Source organism: Panicum hallii, chromosome 3, assembly GCF_002211085.1.
Source record: "Panicum hallii strain FIL2 chromosome 3, PHallii_v3.1, whole genome shotgun sequence".
Lineage (NCBI taxonomy): Eukaryota > Viridiplantae > Streptophyta > Magnoliopsida > Poales > Poaceae > Panicum > Panicum hallii.
In genome coordinates, this window is record NC_038044.1 from 6,932,386 (window position 1) to 6,951,767 (window position 19,382).

Consider the following 19,382-nt stretch of genomic DNA (forward strand, 5'->3'; position numbering starts at 1 on the left):
TAAACCTCAACCACCACTCAACTGAATCTCCACCAATTTTTACTACAAGCAAAGTTACATAAAAATAAGTCAAGGGATGAAAATTTTTTTGATCTTGTAACCCAGGAGGTAATAAGTAATAGCAAATATATCAAAACGACAAGGAATTTGGATTGCATCTGGTCTACAAGGTACACAACATGTATCGGTGAATTATATAGAAAAAAAACTATTAGCAAATCTACATACAAAAGGAAGTCGAGGAGAAGAAAAAAATGTTCTTTCTTTAACGAATGAAGTAATATGGTGCGTTGCTACGGGCTTGCAGTGCATTGTAGCAGCTCGGTGTCTAGCTTGATCAGCTAGCTTTTGATGACGTTGCAGTACTTCCTGACCTGGCCGGCAGTCCCGGTGAGCACCTGGATGCCGCCCATCTTCACCAGCGCCGCCGCGAACTGCCCCATCCACGCGGCAGCGTCGGCGGAGCTGTTGGCCGCCTTGGCCGCCGTGTAGCTGCTGTTCATGAGCTGCTGGTCCGACACGAAGAGCACCTTCCCGGTCACCAGGTTGCTGTAGTACTGGTTGCTCAGCACGTTCGGGTCCGTCACGCGGTTGTTGTTCACCACCGGGTCGCCGCCGTTGCTGCCCGGCGCCGGGCACACCGTCTTCAGAGCGGCGGCGTAGGTGGCATCCATGGTCGGGTCCACTGTGGGGTACAGTCGGCCGTTGAAGAAGGAGCAGTGCGCCTGGCCGAAGGAGTGCGCGCCGGAGAGCGTGACGAGGTCGTCGACGTTGAGGCCCTTGGCGGCGAAGTTTTTGATGAGGTCCTGGAGCTTGAGGATCGGGGACGGGATGTTCTGGAGCACGTCGAAGAAGTTGGAGAGCACCCCATCGCGGCGGCCCGACGGCATGTCGAAGCTGGAGAAGCCACCGGAGACGACAGCCGAGTCGCGCGCCGCGAAAGCGAGGATGTCGGCGCAGGAGACCACGCCGGGGCAGACGGACTCCACGGCGGCCTTGATCTTATTCACGGCGTCGTACCCGCGGAGCGCGATCGCCTTCTTCTCCACCTGCGGGTTGCTGCTGGTCGGGTCGAGCAGAATGGACGCGTCGCAGCCCTGCAAAACCCAAATCTCTACTTGTTCATATCTGTGCATATTGACAATAATATATTTTTGACATCTAATACCTGCCATTTTTTTCAGTTCGCATCAATACAGTTATCAGTAGTAGTAGTTACCCTAACAAAGCAGTCGTGGAAGAAGAGGCGCACGAAGGCAGCGCCCATAGTGCGGTCCTTGGCGATGATCCCCTCGGTGACGTTGCGCACCGTGGCCTCAGCCTGCGGGCACGAGCTGCCGTAGAAGTTGTTCTGCAGCGGCGACTGCGCCAGCGACGCCGTGTTCAGCGCAGCAGCCGCGGCGAACGCCAGGAGCAGCATGGCCTTGCATCTTGATGATGTCGCCATCGTCAGGTTAATCAACTCAAAAATCTTTTAGAAAGCTATGACAGATCAAGTTACTTGATGATGTGTCTACTGAAAGCAAGAAACGTCATGGGAATGTTTGGTGATGGCAATGGTGTGGTACATGAGGGTATTTATAGATCATGCCTCTACAGAGAGTTCACTGCATTTTCTTTGCCTTTTCATTTTCTTTATAATCTTTACTGCAACAATCATTTGGAAGTTTGGCCGAAGAACAATGCCTGAATTAGGAGGTTGTTACTACCACACCATATACTGGCTACAATTATTGGCGGGGTACACGTACGGCACAGCTAGCTAGCTAGCTATATGCTGGTGCAAGGCGTGTTGACGTTGCAAATTGATTTGCCACTTGGCAAGTAGTGAGTGCTAATTTCGTTCACTTGGAGATTTATTATGACATGATTCCAACTACGTACTATTAACTAGTGGTTGACTCTAATTCGGGAACTCTCCTGGGGTCGCCGTAATATATACAGAATGGAGGATTGATCTGAAAATGTTCTTTCTCCTTAACTAGTGCAAGGTAAGTTTGCTTTCTATAAAAGCCGGGTTATCCTTTCTCGAGGAAAAAAAAAATCTAGTTCAAGAGAAGTAGCAAGAGTCTAGCATGAAATGGTTCGATAAAAAATCCTCTAGAATTCCTTTGGAAATGTTACAAATAAGGGAGTGTTATTTAGGGCTACTTAAGATTTTCAATCAAACTACAGCTTGTTATCTCTTTGATGAGCTCAATGCTTATTGTTGAAAGATTGTAATATATAGGACAAAGCTGCGTTCATCATCTGGTTACCCACATACCCATGACCAATAAAATTAATTTGCGCAATTTACTTTGGTATATACAAGGAAGCAGACGCAATTTACTAATTATCATGTCTGATTGTCTGCAATAACATGTTAACTCAACTGAAGTGTCGTTACTAACCACGTCGATCTCTCTCTCTCTAGGTTGCCTCTCTCTTATTGGTTCAACTGTTGTATGGGCAGTAATCCTACATTGGCAGATATTGTTTCTTTCCATATGATCAAGCTAGTTTATTTGCTATAGATGAGGGTCAACTTGTGAGCAATAATGTTCTAGTGATCATGAGTTGTTTCTTTTCACACAAAGATCAAGCATCCATATCATCATCCCTATCTGTGTAGGATTAACCAACAACAAAGCATAAGTGTGGGTCCATAACTTCATACGCCTTGTCGTTTTGCCTCCTAGGAAAGGGATACAAACTTTTTTCCCTACCAACAAAGATGCATTTTAACCGAATTATTTGCTTGGATTTGTACGTAGGACAAACTATGCATCAAACTACTCCCTCCATTTTTAGATGTATGACATTTAGGATAAACTAATTAAATCAATGATGGTTTAGCTAGCCTTATGCACATAGTTGCTTGAAACAAGATTACTGAAAGGACCGGAGGTGGACATAAGAGATGATCGACATCATCATTGACTTGAGTTGGGATATAATATGATATTTGGTCATTTAGATATAACCTTTTAAATTACGGACGATTGCTCCCCTCTGGTGTTGCACGTTGAGCATGCCCAACTGAAAGAGAGAGAAGTTTGTGTGCTGGTCAAAGAAATTATTCTGCGATCCAAATTTACAAATGATAAGTTTGAGGGCTAGTTTGGCCCTAGTTTGATGGTTGACGAATGAAGAATGGAGCCTGAAATGAAAGATTTAGGACGAAATGGACTATTCCGACATTATATGTGTGCGCCACAGGATCCATCACTACATGCATCTGGCTATCTCAATGCCTGCTAGTATGCGGCATGTCAAGATTAAGTCCAGGCATATCATCCGAACTAAAGTAAACAAGCTACAGCTAACCACTTGGACGGATCTCCTGTCCTTAATTCCTTGTTAATCCACCGTCATCCAATGTAAATTTTGTTTCACACGCCACAACAAACGACTGCAACTTAACGCGCATTCAAATATGCATGTAAAACGAACATTATGCATGATACACCCAGCCACCGTAGAAAGTATGTTGACTCACACTAGATCTAAAATTTTCTGATTGCTGTTGACATTATTTTCTGTCACAAGATCGAAGAGAGCAACATATATCTTCCAATGTGGATCATGTGCTAACGGCCTTTTAATTAGTTGGTTGACATTTTCTTTTTGCTGAGAAACAGGCACAACAATTAGCGGAGAGAATGTCGACCAAACATATATTCATCCCAGATTTAATTTCTAAACAAGATATGTCCATCTAATCATATGCGACCTCAACCAACAAACAACACAACGTGCCATGCTACCAAGCTTATAGTACTAATCAAGCTGGATTAAAATTTCTTGCTCATGCGTTCCAACAAGTGTGAAGCATTTTGCTAGTCAACTGCCCACGTCATTCTTCTGGTGCTTCTGTTTGTCTGTCGGTAGAGGATCAGAGTTCCCAAATTGAAGTCAACGGCCTGATCAGGTACTTGGAACCTTGCCCTAAGCTAGCTGGGTTCTGTGACATTTGTCACTACTCTTCACACACCCAAATGTCAATGCGCTCAAACTAGGAAATACTCCGATCTCCGAGCGAGATTAGGCGGGCTGATCTCGGCTACAGTACCGCACTTAACCACCAATAGTTGTAACCGGTTTATGGTGTGTGGCAGTAACCTCTCACATCATTGTTGCAGTTGCAATTAGCATTATCAGAATTCAGAAACATAAAGCAAATGCAGTGAACTCTCTGTGCAGAGATGCATTGACATACTATAAGTACCTGCACAGAGCACAGTAGCGTCGCCATCACACATTCCCTCTCTCCGCGCTCTCATAGTACACACGCACGGCTTGATCTAGCGCTAGATTTCAGAAAGCTTTAGCTTAAACTGAAACATGGCGATGGCGACCTCAGCGGGTCAGGCCTTGCTGCTTATGGCGTTGGCCACTGCTGCGCTGATGAGCACGGCGTCCGGGACATTGCAGTACGACTTCTACAGGTCGTCGTGCCCCAAAGCTGAGGAGGCGGTCCGCAACGCCACCATGAATATCATCGCCGGCAACCCCACCATGGGCGCCGCCTTCGTGCGCCTCTTCTTCCATGACTGCTTTGTCAGGGTACGTTTCGCTACTGTCCTGTCTGCGTCATCTATTCTTTTCTATGTATTTGATTTTTTTTAGACTTTTGAAATTTTGATTTTTTATGGGAAAAAAAATTGATTTTTGGTAGTACATATCTTTTAGGCTTATTTCGTTGTTACATTTTACAAGCACCACTGATCGGAATTCATATTTATTAATTTCTACTTCTATATAGTAATGATGTGAAAGTAAATATATTTTTTTCAGGGCTGCGACGCTTCCATTTTGCTCGACCAGTCGAACAGCAACCCACAGCCGGAGAAGCTGGCCATCCCGCTGCGCGGCTACGACGCCGTGAACACGATCAAGGCTGCCGTGGAGGCCGTCTGCCCCGGCGTGGTCTCCTGCGCCGACGTCCTCGCGTTCGCGGCGCGCGACTCCGCCATGGTCTCCGGCGGCTTCACGTTCGCCATGCCCGGCGGCCGCCGCGACGGGCTCGCCTCCGACCTGAACGACATCTTCGGGAGCATCCCCGGCCCGTCCATGCAGGTCCAGCAGCTCATCGGCAGCTTCGGCGCCAAGGGCCTGAGCGCCGACGACCTGGTGGCGCTCTCCGGCGCGCACTCCTTCGGCATCACGCACTGCTCCTTCGTCACGCCCCGGCTGTACCCCGCGGCGGACCCGACCCTGAACGGCACCCTCGCCGCCTCGCTGGTGAAGGCGTGCCCGCGGCGCGGCCCGGGCAGCACGGTGGTGAACAACAACAACGCCGTCACGGACCCGAACGTGCTGAGCAACCAGTACTACAAGAACCTGGCCACCGGGGAGGTGCTCTTCACGTCGGACCAGACGCTGACGAGCAGCGCCCCCACGGCCAAGATGGTGCAGGACAACGCCGCCAACCCGGTCGCCTGGATGGCGCGGTTCGCCGGGGCGTTGGTGAAGATGGGCGGCATCGAGGTGCTCACCGGGACCCAGGGCGAGATCAGGAAGGTGTGCGGCGCCACCAACAGCGGCAGCTAAGGCGGCGAAGCTAGATCATCCTCATCCTCCTCCTCCTCCTCCTCTTGAATTGCATGTTTGTGTTGCAAATTAATCGCAACGCAACATAAATTCCTTATTGTTTCGAATTCTTGTCACTTCTTTTTCTATTGACTCTTGCTGCTCTTGTAACTTGAGAGGTGTAGAATTAACGTATTTCAATTTATTTTTCTGTCCATGTTGCTTTAAATTGTATATAGTGGCCTATTTCCTTCAGGCTGCACAGGTTACCAATGCATCGTGCAGCTGGGGATCAGCGAATTGCCCTGGTCATTACGGGAAAAAATGCGAATATCCCCATTGTGCATAGCGCCTCAGCCGAGTATAATGGGCCTCTTTTGCGGAAGTTTTTGTTTTATTTTTTAATTCGCTTTTAGATAATTGCCTGAATTAAGAGTTTGCAGAAATATATTCATCTTGCCAGCTGACTTGGCGACTGGCGAGATTCAAATCTAATTTAATTTCGCCATGTGAACTGGCGAGATTCAAGTCTAGAGCCAAACTGGTGTGATTCAAGGGGTGAGTTAAAACATGACAGGGGTTTAGGTAAATGTAACTATGGATGAATCAACATGCCATGCAAGAAGCAATATAAATGCAAATTCAACCGATGACCAGATCAAGGAACACCAAGTAGCGTGCACTTGCAAGCAAGCACAGAAAGGTGTGAGCATCCATGGCAACACTGGTTCATCACAGTATACTGACATGTTAAAACCACAGAGCCAAACGCCACTGGCATCAGCAGAAAGCATTACCGTCACATAAGACATCGGACATGTCTTGCCCACTACAGAGAAACTACTGACTGCAAACTTAATTCTAACCCATCAGGTCCACCCATCCATCCACCATCTAATGAACAATGTACATCGGAACCACATTTAACCTGCGGAAGTCAGTTCACAGCGGCCCCAGGAAGTCACCAGCGATCGTAGCAAGGAGCTGGAACTGGCGGTCAGCTTCCATCCAGCGGAACCCCATGACCTTGAAACGCACGGCGGTGCCCTTCTCCAGCTTAGAGTGGACGTTCATGAACATCGGGTTCTCCCCACCAATGTACTTGTAGTCGCTCATCGACTTCTCAGCCATGAAGATGCTCTCGACGGGTCCAGATTTGAGAAACACGCCATGCTTGAGGATCCTATCCACGTATCCAACCATGACCTCACCCTTCATAGGCTTCTGCGTGATGCAGGTGAATGTGACTGGGAACAGAACATCTCCAGTCAGCTCACGCACTTTCCCTTCAGATATCGCCTTCAGCTGATTGACGGCAATGTAGTAGCCATGCTCCTTGGAAGCCCTCCTATTCGTAACATCCTCCAGAAGACACACAATGATAGCCTTGCGGAGCAGGAGGCCCTTGCGGTCCAGCTGGCTAGGTGAGATCAACACATTCCATGACATCTCCGCCTCAAGGAACACCATGGCTGAGTACCTGCCAAAAGATAAAGATAACGACCTTAGTAGCTTGGTAATAACATTTAGCTGGTTCAAAGGACATGCTTATTAGCACATTTCAGGGTAAAAATTTGAGTGACCCATTTTTTCATAGAACACGTACAATTGTGCAAGCAGTATCGTCACACAAATAATTGATAAAAAGAATATAAAACAAAATTCTGTTAGACAATGTTAACTAAAATTTGAATGTCAACACATAGTTATGGAGTATGACTTTGGTTATCAACTGTAGGAAATACCCAAAAGTTGGAGGATGCTTGCCCTTGTGCAGGCATTGGGGGCTTTCATCCCCTATCATCATGACAAGATTGATGTCAGATGATGAACGAGTGATATGTAAGGCTTTCAATTCCTTCACAGCTTTATAATCTGATACAGTTCTCCTTAGGCTTATGTAGAGGACTCTCTACTACTCCCTCCGTTCCAAAATGTAGATCGTTTTGGCAAATCTAGATACATAGATTTTGCTATGCATTTAGATAAACATTATGACTAGATACATAGCAAAAATTATGCATCTAGATTTACCAAAACGACCTACAATTTGGAACGGAGGGAGTAAAGCTTACAGAAACTAACTGCTGGAATAAAAAAATTATGGAACCTTAGCCATCATAGAATCCAACTAGCATAGTAGCATTTTCTACTTAGGATTGTTGCCTCACTGCCCACCCTGTGCTGTGTGATTGTTTTCTTGAGAAGTCCCCCAAAAAATGAGATAAAAATCTAGAATAAATTCTTTGGTTGCGGTTATAAGTAGGTGAGGTTCTTGCTCTACACTTTCCACATTTCAATCAGAAATATAGTGCTACAGACTTTTTAGGCATATATTACAGTAGTCCAAAACAACATAGCGCTAGCGCCTAACAAAATATGTGGCGGCAGCAGGGACGACTAGGGATAAGGGATGCCCTGACGCCCAAGCCCCCAACTGCCACTGACGGATTTTCTAACATCACATCAACCAGCTCTGCCAACGCTCCAATCGCATTCTAGGGTAGTATCATTCAGCTCTCTCAGAGCAATACATTAGACATTCCTATCCAGTTACAGCGACAGCAGCAACGTACAAAAGCAATAAAAGTATAAAACAGCCCAACAAGTTAACTGGGAAAGTTCCACAGCATGAGTTTGTTATCACTTCGAGCTCCTGTAGGGGGGGGGGGGGGGGGGGGGAGGTGTTCTTAACTATCTAACCAAATCAAAGTAACGATTTCAGACAGAGCAGATCACCAAACGGGATACAACAAGTACCGGATTGGTAGCAGGGGCGGACCCAGTTTAGGCCATGCCCCGATAATTTTCGGCCGGGGGGGGGGGAGTGGGGGGGGGGGGGGGGCGGGCGGGAACCGATGGTTGTTGGTGAAACACATGGTCAGATTCGCATACGAATAGCATACACTAGGGATGTGGGTGTTCGATTTCGCGCAGCAGGGAGCGAACAGAAGGGGATGGGCGGGCATACCTGTCGGACGCTCGTCGTCGGCGAAGCGCCCGACGAACGGTTGCTGGGCGGCGCCGCTCCCCCTGATGTCGCCGCTAGAAAGGCCGAGAGTGAGACCGAGGGGACGGGAAGGCGTGGGGAAAGAAAAAGCGGAAAAGTCCAACCAGCAGTGAGACGTTCGGTGATCCGGCCTGCGCGGCCCGTGTGAGAAGAGTTCTCTTCACTTTCGTGGGCTGGGCCATTTTTAATTTTACATTTACACTGCTGTAACATTTTCGAGGTGCGTAGCAAAGCTTTACTGTTTGACGAACACGAATCGTAGATTACATAGAATTAATAAGAAAATAAATCAATTTGGACGATAGAGGTGGCACGTGTAGACAACGGCCATAAGCATCGTCATTATGATGAAGGCTGGAACGTTTTTCTGTTCCATCTAAAATGTATGGTTTCTGCATGAGTTAGACGACACTTGAACATCTATTATTACCATCACCAGTATAGCCCTTGATTGTATAGAGAGTATTAGAGAAAAAAAATTGCATAGAGAGTGCCACAAAAAAAAGGCAAAAGATCACAAACTTCTAAACGAATGTCGTTTAAGCACCGGGCCTATTACAAGTCGCCTCACGCATAGTTAGCCACACTGCATAATATATAATCCCATGTTCAGCACTCCGGTACAAAAAAAAAAGAACAATTATACCAGCTCGTGCACAGTACTACGCAATCTCAAGTTCATACTGTATGACATAAAGAAGACGTATACAAAATTGACAAGGTTTTATTTCATAATCACGGCTGATGAATATGCATGGATGGTGATTACATAAAGTTAGTAAGAAAATGAATCAATTTCCATGGGTGGAAGTGGTGGCACATTCAAAGTTTCAAGCTGGTGTAGCTCTAGATCGAGGTTGCAGCGACAAGCTAGTAGCTGTTGACGACGAAGCACTTCTCCCTGATCTCCCCCTCGTCGCCGGTGAGCACCTCAATGTTTCCCATCTTCACCATAGCCGCGGCGAACTTGGCCTTCCATTCATCCTCGGCGGCAGCGTGGTACTCCACGATCCCCCCCGTGTTGGGGCTGTCGAGCAGCGTCTGGTCGGAGGTGAGCACGACCTTGTGCGCGAGCACGTTCTTGAAGTACTGGTTGTCGAAGTCCGCCGGCGTGACGGGGTCGAGCGGCACCACCGTGGGGTCCATCTGGTCGTCGCTGGACGGCCACGGGCACCGCTGCTTGAGGTGCTCGGCGTAGGCGGGGTCGATGGTCGGGTCGGCCTGGCCCAGCTGGCCGCTGAAGTTGTAGAGGCGCTGCGTGAAGGAGGAGCAGTGGGAGCGGCCGATGGTGTGCGCGCCGGAGAGCGTGACCATGTCGTCGGCGGAGAGGCCCTTGCGCCTGAAGCTCTCGACGAGCTCGTCGACGAGGTCGGTCGGGCCGGGGACGTTGTTGTCGAGCACCTCGTCGGCGTTGGAGACGCAGCCGTCGCGGCGCCCCGAGGGGACCTGGTACTCGATGCCGCCGGCGAGGTAGGCCCCGTCGCGCGCCGCGAAGGCGACGACGTCGGCGCAGGAGACGGTGCGCGGACAGTGCGCCTCGAGGGCGGCCTTGGCGTCGTCGATGACCTCGAAGCCGCGCATGCTGGGGTTGTTGGCCACGGAGTCCTTCTCGGCCTGGTGGCCCGGCGTGGAGTTGATGAGGACGGAGGCGTCGCAGCCGCGGACGAAGCAGTCGTGGAAGTGCATCCGGATGAGGCCGGCGCCGAGGCCCAGGTCACGGGCGAGGGCGCGGCGGACGGCGTTGCGGACGATGTCCTCGGCCTGCGGGCACGAGTGCTTGTAGAACCCGACCTCCAGTGACGGCGAGGCGTGCGCCGCCGAGGCGACGGCGAGCGCCGCCAAGGCTAAGGTCAACCACGTCGACCTCATGGTGAGCAAAGGATTGTTTGATCGGTCTGATGCTACTCTGATTCTCTGAAGTCTCCGCAGATACAATCAGGCTATCTGCTTCGAGCTCGAATTGAAGGAGATGGTGATGAGAAGAGATGAAGAGTGCCGCAGCTGCTGGATCTCTATTTATACAGGGAGCTAGCGCATGCATGGCGTTGTAGCAGCCGTTGGGGATTGATAGCTTGTTTGGGCACCGAGTCAACACGTAAGACCCAATCCTGCCATTGCCAAAGCCCAAATGCAACGCGGCCTCCTTACGCATGCATCAACCTAACAAGTACGTAGCAACTTGTGCCTTACGTATCAAATGCTTGCAAGTTGCCAGAACCGTGTCAGTGGACCTAGTAGAACAGTAGTAGTACGGCTAGCTGCACTACGAATCTTGATGAGGGCCGATGGACGGTGCTGGATGAACCATGCCTCGTATTATGATGCAGGCGATTTTGACTTTGGTGTTGCGATGCATGGTGCAGCTGCTGGAAGAACTGGTAAGAGTAAGACCGAGAGAGAGGCGAAAGCAGCCGACAGTGTGGTATGTAGATGTCACCGTCTACCTAATGCTGCCGAGACTTCGTTGTAGGCTTGTAGCAGCAAATGATTTGCAAAGCAGAGTTGTTTAACGAAAACGACGTCGATCGGAAGGTTTGCTTGAGAAAATTCTTCTCAACGAAGTAAAAGTTTCTGATGTTGATGAGATTGACATGGTCGATACCGCATGACCGGGACAAATCAAACCCGTGTGTGCATCTGTATGATCGCAATCTGAAGAGAGTTTCTGTCGACCTTTAACAAAAAGAAGAGTTTTTGTCACTTTCCACCGTTTACACTTGTAGCTCATAGCACCAAGTCAAAGAGGTCGATCTGGTGATCATATGGATTATGTTATCATTAGGCTTGCATCCACTATTCTCCGTCATATACATGTAGGAAAATTATGCATGCTAGATCAGTTAATTTGTATGCTTTTGCACAAGCACAAGCACAGATGCTTTTTAAACTAACGGTTGATGCAACTAACTGCAGGTAGCCGGACTTAGTACAGCGAACAAATATAAAGAGATGAGAAGAGTACAGAAATACCAGGACCAAGATACTTTCCACACTGCATCTCCTCGGAAGCAACGCTGTGAAACCAAAGTCAACCTGGTGCTATATCCAAGCAACAAATTAAATTAAACCTGCCCTGGTAAACCTTCAGCGTTTTAACAGCCTAACAGGCTATCCCTCCCCTAAGTCAGATCCGGGGTATGCATTCCAGTGAATTTTTTTGTTGCTTTTTCTTTTCTTTGTTGCTTTTTTTTTTCTTTGAGCATCTCTTTCTTTGTTGCTGAGAGGCGCTTGTGACTCCTCTTTGTCTGGGAGCGTGTGAAGAGCTTGGCCCAGTCAATAATTCGTCTGGGCTGATTCTTCTGTTGGGCTCAAGTTATTAGGCTGGAGTTGTCATTCGGCCAGAAAACCATAGCCCATGAACCTTTTCTGGGCCTCAGATATGAATGACCACGAAGTGGTTTGAAATCCCAAACCCGGTCCAACGGCAGAATAGTCATGCACTTTTTTAAAAAGGAAATATTCTTTTTTTTTGCAGATTTCACCCTCCTCTCAAGAAAACAAATAACGACAGCTGGCCCAAAAAAGTTCAAAAAGACAAATGAAAAATCTCTTCTTTCAAAATAACTTCAATAACTTAGGACATGCTTGCAACATGCTGGTTCATGAAGTTTACAAAAAAAAAATCATAATAATCAATTCAGTCCCACATGAACGTCTACAGATTATTAGAGGTTCTTTTTAAGTAGAAAAAAAAAAGAATATACTCTTGCAAAGACGGGCTGCAGTTGTGAGGGAAAAAACATTTCCTCTCGTACTTCTGATCACAACAGGAGATGCCATTTTAAGAATTAGCATGTTCTATAGTACTCGCTATGGACAAAAATTTCTTCTAAATGTATTAGTTTGATATGTCTTGGATAACTATATATACTTCAATGTCTAAAATAGTGGTCAAAGTTATATTTTTTTTAACACAGTACCATCATCCAAAATGAAAATGCCAAGCATTCATGAGTAGATGAATTATTTTGTCGGCACAAGGGAGTAACTGTCAGTCCATATGAAGAAGTATGAGAATCATGTAAAGTCCAGATTATACAATGCGGGGGGAGAGAAAAGGTAAGGCATCTAGCACAGTTACGAGCATGTGCATGATTTTGGCAATCATGTGTGCGTGCCATGTCGGGCCACAAGGATCCAAAGTGAGTGCCCTACATTATTCTGGAACGAGAAGGGGAAAAAAAAAGAGGGGGGTCACAAGCCGGTATCCTGTATCTCTCAACCTCAATCAGGCCAAGCGCCATGCACGCGCATGAGGCTCAGGAGCTAGCTCAGGGAGGCACTAGGATCCAAGGACGGCGAGCCCCAGCGGCACTGTCCTCTGACGGAGCAGAAGATTCTTCCTCTGCCCATCCAGCACTTCAGCCACCTTTCCTAGCTTCCCTGCAGCCCACGGTAAAGGTAGCTGCAGATGCTGTCAGAGGAGAGAACCTTCGCGCCATGTCCTTTTGCGGGACCGCCAGTTGTTTAGCAACGTGGATCAAGTGATTGTTAAAGATGCAGAGGAAGGATCCATCAACTTGGAGCAAAGGTTTCCGGTAAAAAAGCGATGTGAGGAGAGGTGATGCACAGATGCAGTCATGCAGTGAAACTCTCGATTGCAGAAATGGTTGGTGGGTCGTGCTGGTATTCTATCCTAGTCAATGGCTGGCGCGCTGGCAGTGAGCAACTGAGCAACCCAGCATTAGTGGCTGGATCGCTGACAGTTTTCCTCCATTCCCCGGCGCCGATCCCGATGCTGTTAAGTGTTAACCACCTCGCCACTACTGTGGTAATAGTCTAATAGACTATAGACTAATAGTAAAAGCAGGAGCAGAAGCTTCTCCCGGCCGGTCTGAACTTGCCACATGAGGCCAATCAGGGTCACCAGTCGTCAGTCATCACCAAGCTGTAGCTCGTGTCCGTCCATGGCGCCATGCATCTCCATGTACTTGATCATTCATGCTGTCATGCAGGTGTGCCGATAATTGGAGGAGGCCCATGTCGTGGCACATGCGCGCATGTTCTTCGTTTGAGCGATGTGGAAAGACGACCAGCTAGAAGAAGTGGAGAGAAGAGAGAGAGAGAGAGATAGAGAGAGAGAGAGTTGGGGGGGGGGGAGGCGCCCCAGCGACAAGGGAACAAAACATGCCTCGCGCTGAGGTGCCCGCCAGGCAGGAGATGCCCACCACCCCTTTGCAAATTGCATGGCTCTCCCTCATGCTCTCGTGGTCTTCTACCTCCAGCCGGAACCACCGGTTCTGCTTGCTAGCTAGCTTTCACACGCGATGCAGTGCGAGAGGTCTCAGTGACTGGTGACTAGACGTACTGTTCGTCCTAGATGCAAACAGAAACTTCAGGAGATTGTCAATTCAGATGGCAGAAGGACAGATACATGCATGGATTGTTGTTCTTCATTTTCCCAAAAAAAAAAAATCAATGCAATGCAAATATATTATTCACCATTGTAGCAGCAGATGACCATCCTTGTTGTGTGCCGATGAAATCGATTAGTTCTACCGTCTCTTCCTCTTATGTTACAGGCTTACAGCTTACAATCGTGCGCGCGAGTGGTAACTGTCTAAGTACAAGGCAGAATGGAAGGAGTGACCATGTATGTCATGTACAACTAAGTACACATGAATAATGCAGAAGCATCTGATTTGAGTTGTGTCTGAAAGTTCTCGACGGTGATCGATTCCCTAGTGCTCATTAGTTGACCTTGTTGCACTTGAGCCGGATCTCCCCGGGCGGTCCGGTGAGCACCTCGATGCTGCCCATCTTGACCATGGCGGCGGCGAACTGCTGCGACCAGAGCTTCCGGTTGGCGGCGTAGAGCGCGACGAGCGCCGCGGTGTCGCTGCGGTCGACGAGCGACTGGTCCGACGTGAACACCGCCTCGTGGGTCTGCACGTTGCGGTAGTACTGGTTGTCCAGCTGCAGCGGCGTCCTGAAGTCCAGGTCCACCACGCGGTCGCGCCGCCCCGTGGCGGCCGGGCAACGGCCCCTGAGCGCCGCGCCCATCGTCGCGTTCATGGCCGCGTCGAGCTGCGGGTACAGGCGGCCCGAGAACGAGGAGCAGTGGGAGCGGCCGATGGAGTGCGCGCCGGAGAGCGTGACCATGTCGGTGGCGGTGAGGTTCTTGGACGCGAAGCGCGCGACGAGCTGGGTGAGGTTGAAGGAGGCGGGGGGAAGGTTGGCGATGGCCTCGGAGGCGTTGGAGACGCGGCCGTCGAGGCGGCCCGACGGCATGGCGAACCTGATCCCGCCCATGATGCGCGCGGCGTCGCGAGCCGCGAAGGCGAGGATGTCGGCGCACGAGACGGTCCCGGGGCAGCGGCGCTCCACCACACGCTTGGCGCGGTCGATGACGGCGAAGCCCCGGAGGCTGGGGAAGTTGGGCGGCGAGGTCTTCTCCACCGTCGCGTTGCCCGGGGTGCCCGTCGGGTCGTCCAGCAGCACCGACGCGTCGCAGCCCTGCGCCGGCGGCGCATTGTATTGTTGGCATCAATAGGGATTATTGTTGGCAATTGGCATTGCCATTAGGGAATTGCGGAGTGCGAGGTAGGTAGCCAATTGCGTACGTACCCTGACGAAGCAGTCGTGGAAAAAGAGGCGGATGAGACCGGGCCCGTTGCCGGCGTCCTTGCGGACGGCGGCGTGGACGATAGTCTCGATGAGGCTCTCGGCGCCCGGGCAGGTGGCGTTGTAGTAGCCCACCTGCAGCTGCGCCTCCGACGAGCGGAAGCCGCAGCACGCCCATGCCACGGCGACGGCCGCCACGGCGAGCTGCAGCCGTACTACGGGAGCCCGAGCTCTGGTAGCAGTGGCGGCGCTCATCTCTGCTCTGCACTCTGCACAGCCACCACTGTGGCGCACTACAGGATAGCCCTATGGATAGACGGCACTCACAAAGAGAGCTACCGGACAGGGTCTATCTACTGTAGCGATGGACGCGAGCAGCTAGCAAGGAAGAAGAGGAAGAGCCGACGAGCCATTTATATATATACAAATCGACGCCGGAACTACCGTATGTATCAGAGATATGGATCCACGGAGGGCCTACACTGTCACTGGCGAAGTAGCAGCTAGCCAATTACCTTGCTAGGAATAACATGGCCACCAGCAGCGATCTAGCGTGCCATGTGGATTCCGGAGACCGGCGGGAAGAACATGGCATCGAAGCGGCAGAGGTTGTGGTGTTGACCAGCTAGTAATCCACGAGTCCATGTCCATGTAGCAACATGTGAGGACTTGTCTGTTTGGGACCTGCAGTCTGCAGAGTGCCTGCAGATCTGTGGGGATGGACTGGAGGCAGTAAGCGGCGGCGCGTGGGCATCTAGCGGCCGTGGAGAAGGATCCATGGACCATGGCGGCAGTGCGATGAGGACTGGGACGACCAGAAGAGGACGGCGTCAGTCGTCAGGTAATTTGGCGCCATGAGGAGGGGTCGGAGGAGTGCTGCGGTGGTGCCTGATCCGGATCCTTGGATTCAGAGCGTAAATCCAACCATTCGGTCGTCAGATTCCGTTCCTTAAATTACTGCTTTTGGATCCAGATCCAGCGACCTAGTACCTTAATAGAAGTACACGACTAGCAGCTCAGCCTCCGAGCCTCCTGCATGCTACTGCTAGCTATCAGTAGGCTACGAGCATGAGCATCGGGATCAGTTTCTCAAACGGTTTTACATTCGTGCTATTTCCACTGGAGACGTATAACTATTGAAAATGGTGGAAACTCGTTCACCAAACGGTTTTCAAGAAATTTGAGACGCTGCGCAAGCGTGATGTTTCCATGTTCTAGTATGTACACGCAGATCAGGCTCAAATTCGACCATTTAAAAAGGTGCAAAAGTCAGAAACCCGGGTGCAGTTGTGCAGCAGGTTTCTTTTTGTTATTGTAGTGCAATTGCATCTGGGAATTATCCTTTTGTTGTCTTTTTTATGGCAGTGAATTTTGACTTTAATTAGAAGTATTTTTCATATATGAATGTACCCACATTACTTTGTATAATAACTTATATATTAATGGAGCAGCTGTGGATCAAATGTTTGTCCTATCAAAACGAACTAACAAAGGACGGAGTAGTGAGTAGTCACGGCTGCCGGTTTCACTGTATTTTTGGTTCGGCTTTCACCCGGTCATCCAGACTTGGACCTGTGACACGAGTAGTGGGCCTTCAGAAAAAGGTTCGCAACTCTCTATAAGACGCCCTTTTTTTCGAGTTTTTTTTAAAAATGGGATAAAAAAATTAAAATTCGAAAAAGGGGACCCGGATGGGAAAAGTTGGGAAATTGGGTACCCCTGCCCTTTCATCGGGTGGGATGCGTGGGGCCGGGGACCTCCTGCCCACCCATCGGGCGGGAGGTTCCAAAAAATTTTCAGGGGCCTCTTCACGAATAAGAAACTTATTCGTGAAGAGGCCCCTGCAGCAGGCTTTCCGCCCGTCCAGTAGGCGGGATGCCTCCCACCCTTCCAGTGGGCGGGAGGCCTCCCGCCCGGCCAGTAGGCGGGAGGTCCCCTGGTTATGGTTTTGTTATACTTTCTTAGAATTTATGTTTCACAAACAATTTAAAATTCAGACTTTTTTCAAATACAAGATTTATTCGCCTTACTCTTATGTATGCATATAAAATTTTAATTCAATATTACAAAGAAGATTACGGTATCTAAAACTCGTACGAAGATGGTTAAACGATACTGTTTTGCAACGTAGAATCAAAATATTACGATAGTACAATACATGAAGCCATTAAAAATAAAATAATATGATAACAAATATTACAAACATTACATATGATAACAAACATTACAAACATTACAAACATTACAAATATCACAAATATTACTAATACATGAATCCAAATATTTTGTCTTTAGTCAATACGGCAAATATTACAAATACATATCCAGGTCTGATACAATCTCAACGCGGCAAATATTACATATGAGCAAACAACGTTCAAATAAAATTAGAACTAAATGATGCCTGATGACGTACTAGCACTCGATCGGCGACGTCTCCCACTCCTTGATGCAACCTGAGGTCTTCCATCTGTAGCATCACCTGTAGGGCCAGCTTCAGCAGAACTGGGGCCAGCATCATTGTTTGGACAACGTTTATACGTGTGTCCAATCTGATTACATGCACTGCAGCGCTGTATCCTCGGACGGAGCTCTGACTCATCCATATCATTACGAATACGCCGTGTCTGACGGCGCCCTTTCTTAACTCGTGATGATCTTAAGTCTGGAATATATATAACAGGATTCGCTATCTCAGTGAACGATCCAACCAAACGGAACCCATAGATCTCATACTGCCAGGTGCTGGCAATTGTCTCCTTTCTGAAGTAATGGGAAACATATATATCGACAGGATGTCGAATCTCCGCACAAGTAGCCATTACATGAGAACAAGGTAAGTGCAGCAACTTTGGCCTCATGCATGAGCAACAACAAGTTCCATCAAACTTGAGAATGCACTCCTTTACAGGAGTTTGACATCTCATGCCACGTCGCGCTCTGTCTTTAGAAGATACCTCAAACTTGAGCTCCTGTGTACCACATTGCCGTAAGTGGTGTAGCCGAGCACTTTCTGCCTTCTTAGTCGTATATTCTGTTATCATTTTCCCAAAATATATGTCAGGATCTCGCATGAATACCTGATTTTTAGTGAACCGCTCCCTAAAGTAATCGGTACACCCGCGGACGATGAATTTCACAATTGCAACCAGTGGAAGCGCACGAACACCTCGCAACACCCAATTGTAAACCTCGGCGAAGTTGGTAGTCATTATGCCGTACCTTGCACCATCGTATCATAAAGTAACGCCTACTTCTCCTTGGGTTCATTCTCAATCCATTCAGAAAAGGTTTTCACCGCTGACCCAGACCTTCTATGAGTACGTGCAGTATCTGTTGGCAAAGGACACAAAGCCTCTGCTTCATCCTGTGCAGTTCTATTTTTTGATACGTCTTCGGCTCTTTTCTTCCCGGTCAGTTCATCAAGTTTCTGCCACTGCTTGTTAAATTTTTGCTGATTCGTTTTCTTGCATAGCCTCTTGAACATATCCATAAGGTGCTTGTTCTTGAATTGCCTGAAAAAGTTTGCACCGATATGTCTCATGCACCACCTACTGTGAACATCACGCCACTTGGGCGGCTCTCCGGTCTCCACACACCCCTGCTGCAAATCTAGTATTGCCCTCAGTATGCCGGCGTGACGATCATGAATCAGGCAGACATCTTCCCTATCCCGAACGACTGCAAGCTTAATCCGTTCCAGGAACCAGTACCAACTGTATGTGTTCTCACTCTCAACAAAAGCAAAAGCAAAAGCAACAGGAAGCAATTGATTGTTTCCATCCACTCCAATAGCTGTCAGCATTTGCAATCTATACTTTCCTGTGAGAAAGGTTCCGTCGATGCACAGGAGAGGCCGGCAGTGATGGAATGCGTTAATGCATGGACCCAAGCTGAAAAAGACCCGCTGCAATGTGTAGGCGGACCTTCTCCTCTGTCTAGAGTTTTCAGATCATAATAGCTTTCAGAATTTCTCTGACATAGGACGGCCAGCAATCGAGAAACATTATCATATGCAGCCTCGAAGGTACCAAACCTCATCTCCAACACCTTTTATTTTGCACTCCACGCCTTGCTGTACGAGATGGTATACTTGTACTTTTCCTGAATATACCTGATAATAGACTTTGGTTCATATGACAAGTTCTCTACTATTATCCCGTACATCTCATTTGCGATGTATTGCGACGTGAGGTTGCGATGGATCTTCTGCACCCCAGACAAATGACAAGTGTGCTGAGTGATAATGGAGCATTCCCAGTAATCTTTCCATTTACCCCTATAGGCATGCACC

The 19,382-nt window shown here is 48.7% G+C and overlaps 5 protein-coding genes across 5 annotated transcripts; 1 reads left to right on the forward strand and 4 right to left on the reverse strand.

Moving 5' to 3' along the window:
* On the reverse strand, nt 1-1,447 carry LOC112888118 (peroxidase 2-like). Its single transcript, XM_025954472.1, has 2 exons — nt 1,220-1,447; nt 1-1,097 (listed from the first exon to the last, which is right to left on the reverse strand). The coding sequence occupies exons 1-2, from the start codon at nt 1,445-1,447 to the stop codon at nt 342-344; spliced, it is 984 nt and encodes a 327-aa protein (XP_025810257.1). The 3' UTR covers nt 1-341.
* Nucleotides 1,448-4,326: 2,879 nt separating this feature from the next.
* On the forward strand, nt 4,327-5,725 carry LOC112887720 (peroxidase 2-like). Its single transcript, XM_025953976.1, has 2 exons — nt 4,327-4,548; nt 4,780-5,725. The coding sequence occupies exons 1-2, from the start codon at nt 4,327-4,329 to the stop codon at nt 5,533-5,535; spliced, it is 978 nt and encodes a 325-aa protein (XP_025809761.1). The 3' UTR covers nt 5,536-5,725.
* A 420-nt stretch (nt 5,726-6,145) lies between these two features.
* Nucleotides 6,146-8,634, reverse strand: LOC112883880 (DNA-directed RNA polymerase V subunit 7-like). The gene is made up of 2 exons (XM_025949138.1): nt 8,486-8,634; nt 6,146-6,994 (listed from the first exon to the last, which is right to left on the reverse strand). Exon 2 carries the CDS (start codon nt 6,982-6,984, stop codon nt 6,457-6,459), a length of 528 nt encoding a protein of 175 aa, XP_025804923.1. The 5' UTR covers nt 6,985-6,994; nt 8,486-8,634; the 3' UTR covers nt 6,146-6,456.
* Nucleotides 8,635-9,247: 613 nt separating this feature from the next.
* Nucleotides 9,248-10,488, reverse strand: LOC112887033 (peroxidase 5-like). Its single transcript, XM_025953105.1, has one exon. It carries the CDS (start codon nt 10,391-10,393, stop codon nt 9,395-9,397), a length of 999 nt encoding a protein of 332 aa, XP_025808890.1. The 5' UTR covers nt 10,394-10,488; the 3' UTR covers nt 9,248-9,394.
* Nucleotides 10,489-13,931: 3,443 nt separating this feature from the next.
* On the reverse strand, nt 13,932-15,455 carry LOC112886944 (peroxidase 5-like). Its single transcript, XM_025952986.1, has 2 exons — nt 15,092-15,455; nt 13,932-14,980 (listed from the first exon to the last, which is right to left on the reverse strand). The coding sequence occupies exons 1-2, from the start codon at nt 15,341-15,343 to the stop codon at nt 14,216-14,218; spliced, it is 1,017 nt and encodes a 338-aa protein (XP_025808771.1). The 5' UTR covers nt 15,344-15,455; the 3' UTR covers nt 13,932-14,215.
* Between the last annotated feature and the right edge of the window lie 3,927 nt (nt 15,456-19,382).

Coding starts and splice junctions, on each gene's coding strand:
- LOC112887033 (XM_025953105.1), bottom strand. CDS start 10,393: ATGAGGTCGACGTGGTTGACCTTAGCCTTGGCGGCGCTCGCCGTCGCC.
- LOC112887720 (XM_025953976.1), top strand. CDS start 4,327: ATGGCGATGGCGACCTCAGCGGGTCAGGCCTTGCTGCTTATGGCGTTG. Junction 4,549..4,779: donor TCCATGACTGCTTTGTCAGG/GTACGTTTCGCT, acceptor TATTTTTTTCAG/GGCTGCGACGCTTCCATTTT.
- LOC112886944 (XM_025952986.1), bottom strand. CDS start 15,343: ATGAGCGCCGCCACTGCTACCAGAGCTCGGGCTCCCGTAGTACGGCTG. Junction 14,981..15,091: donor TCCACGACTGCTTCGTCAGG/GTACGTACGCAA, acceptor CCGCCGGCGCAG/GGCTGCGACGCGTCGGTGCT.
- LOC112883880 (XM_025949138.1), bottom strand. CDS start 6,984: ATGGTGTTCCTTGAGGCGGAGATGTCATGGAATGTGTTGATCTCACCT.
- LOC112888118 (XM_025954472.1), bottom strand. CDS start 1,447: ATGGCGACATCATCAAGATGCAAGGCCATGCTGCTCCTGGCGTTCGCC. Junction 1,098..1,219: donor TCCACGACTGCTTTGTTAGG/GTAACTACTACT, acceptor TGGGTTTTGCAG/GGCTGCGACGCGTCCATTCT.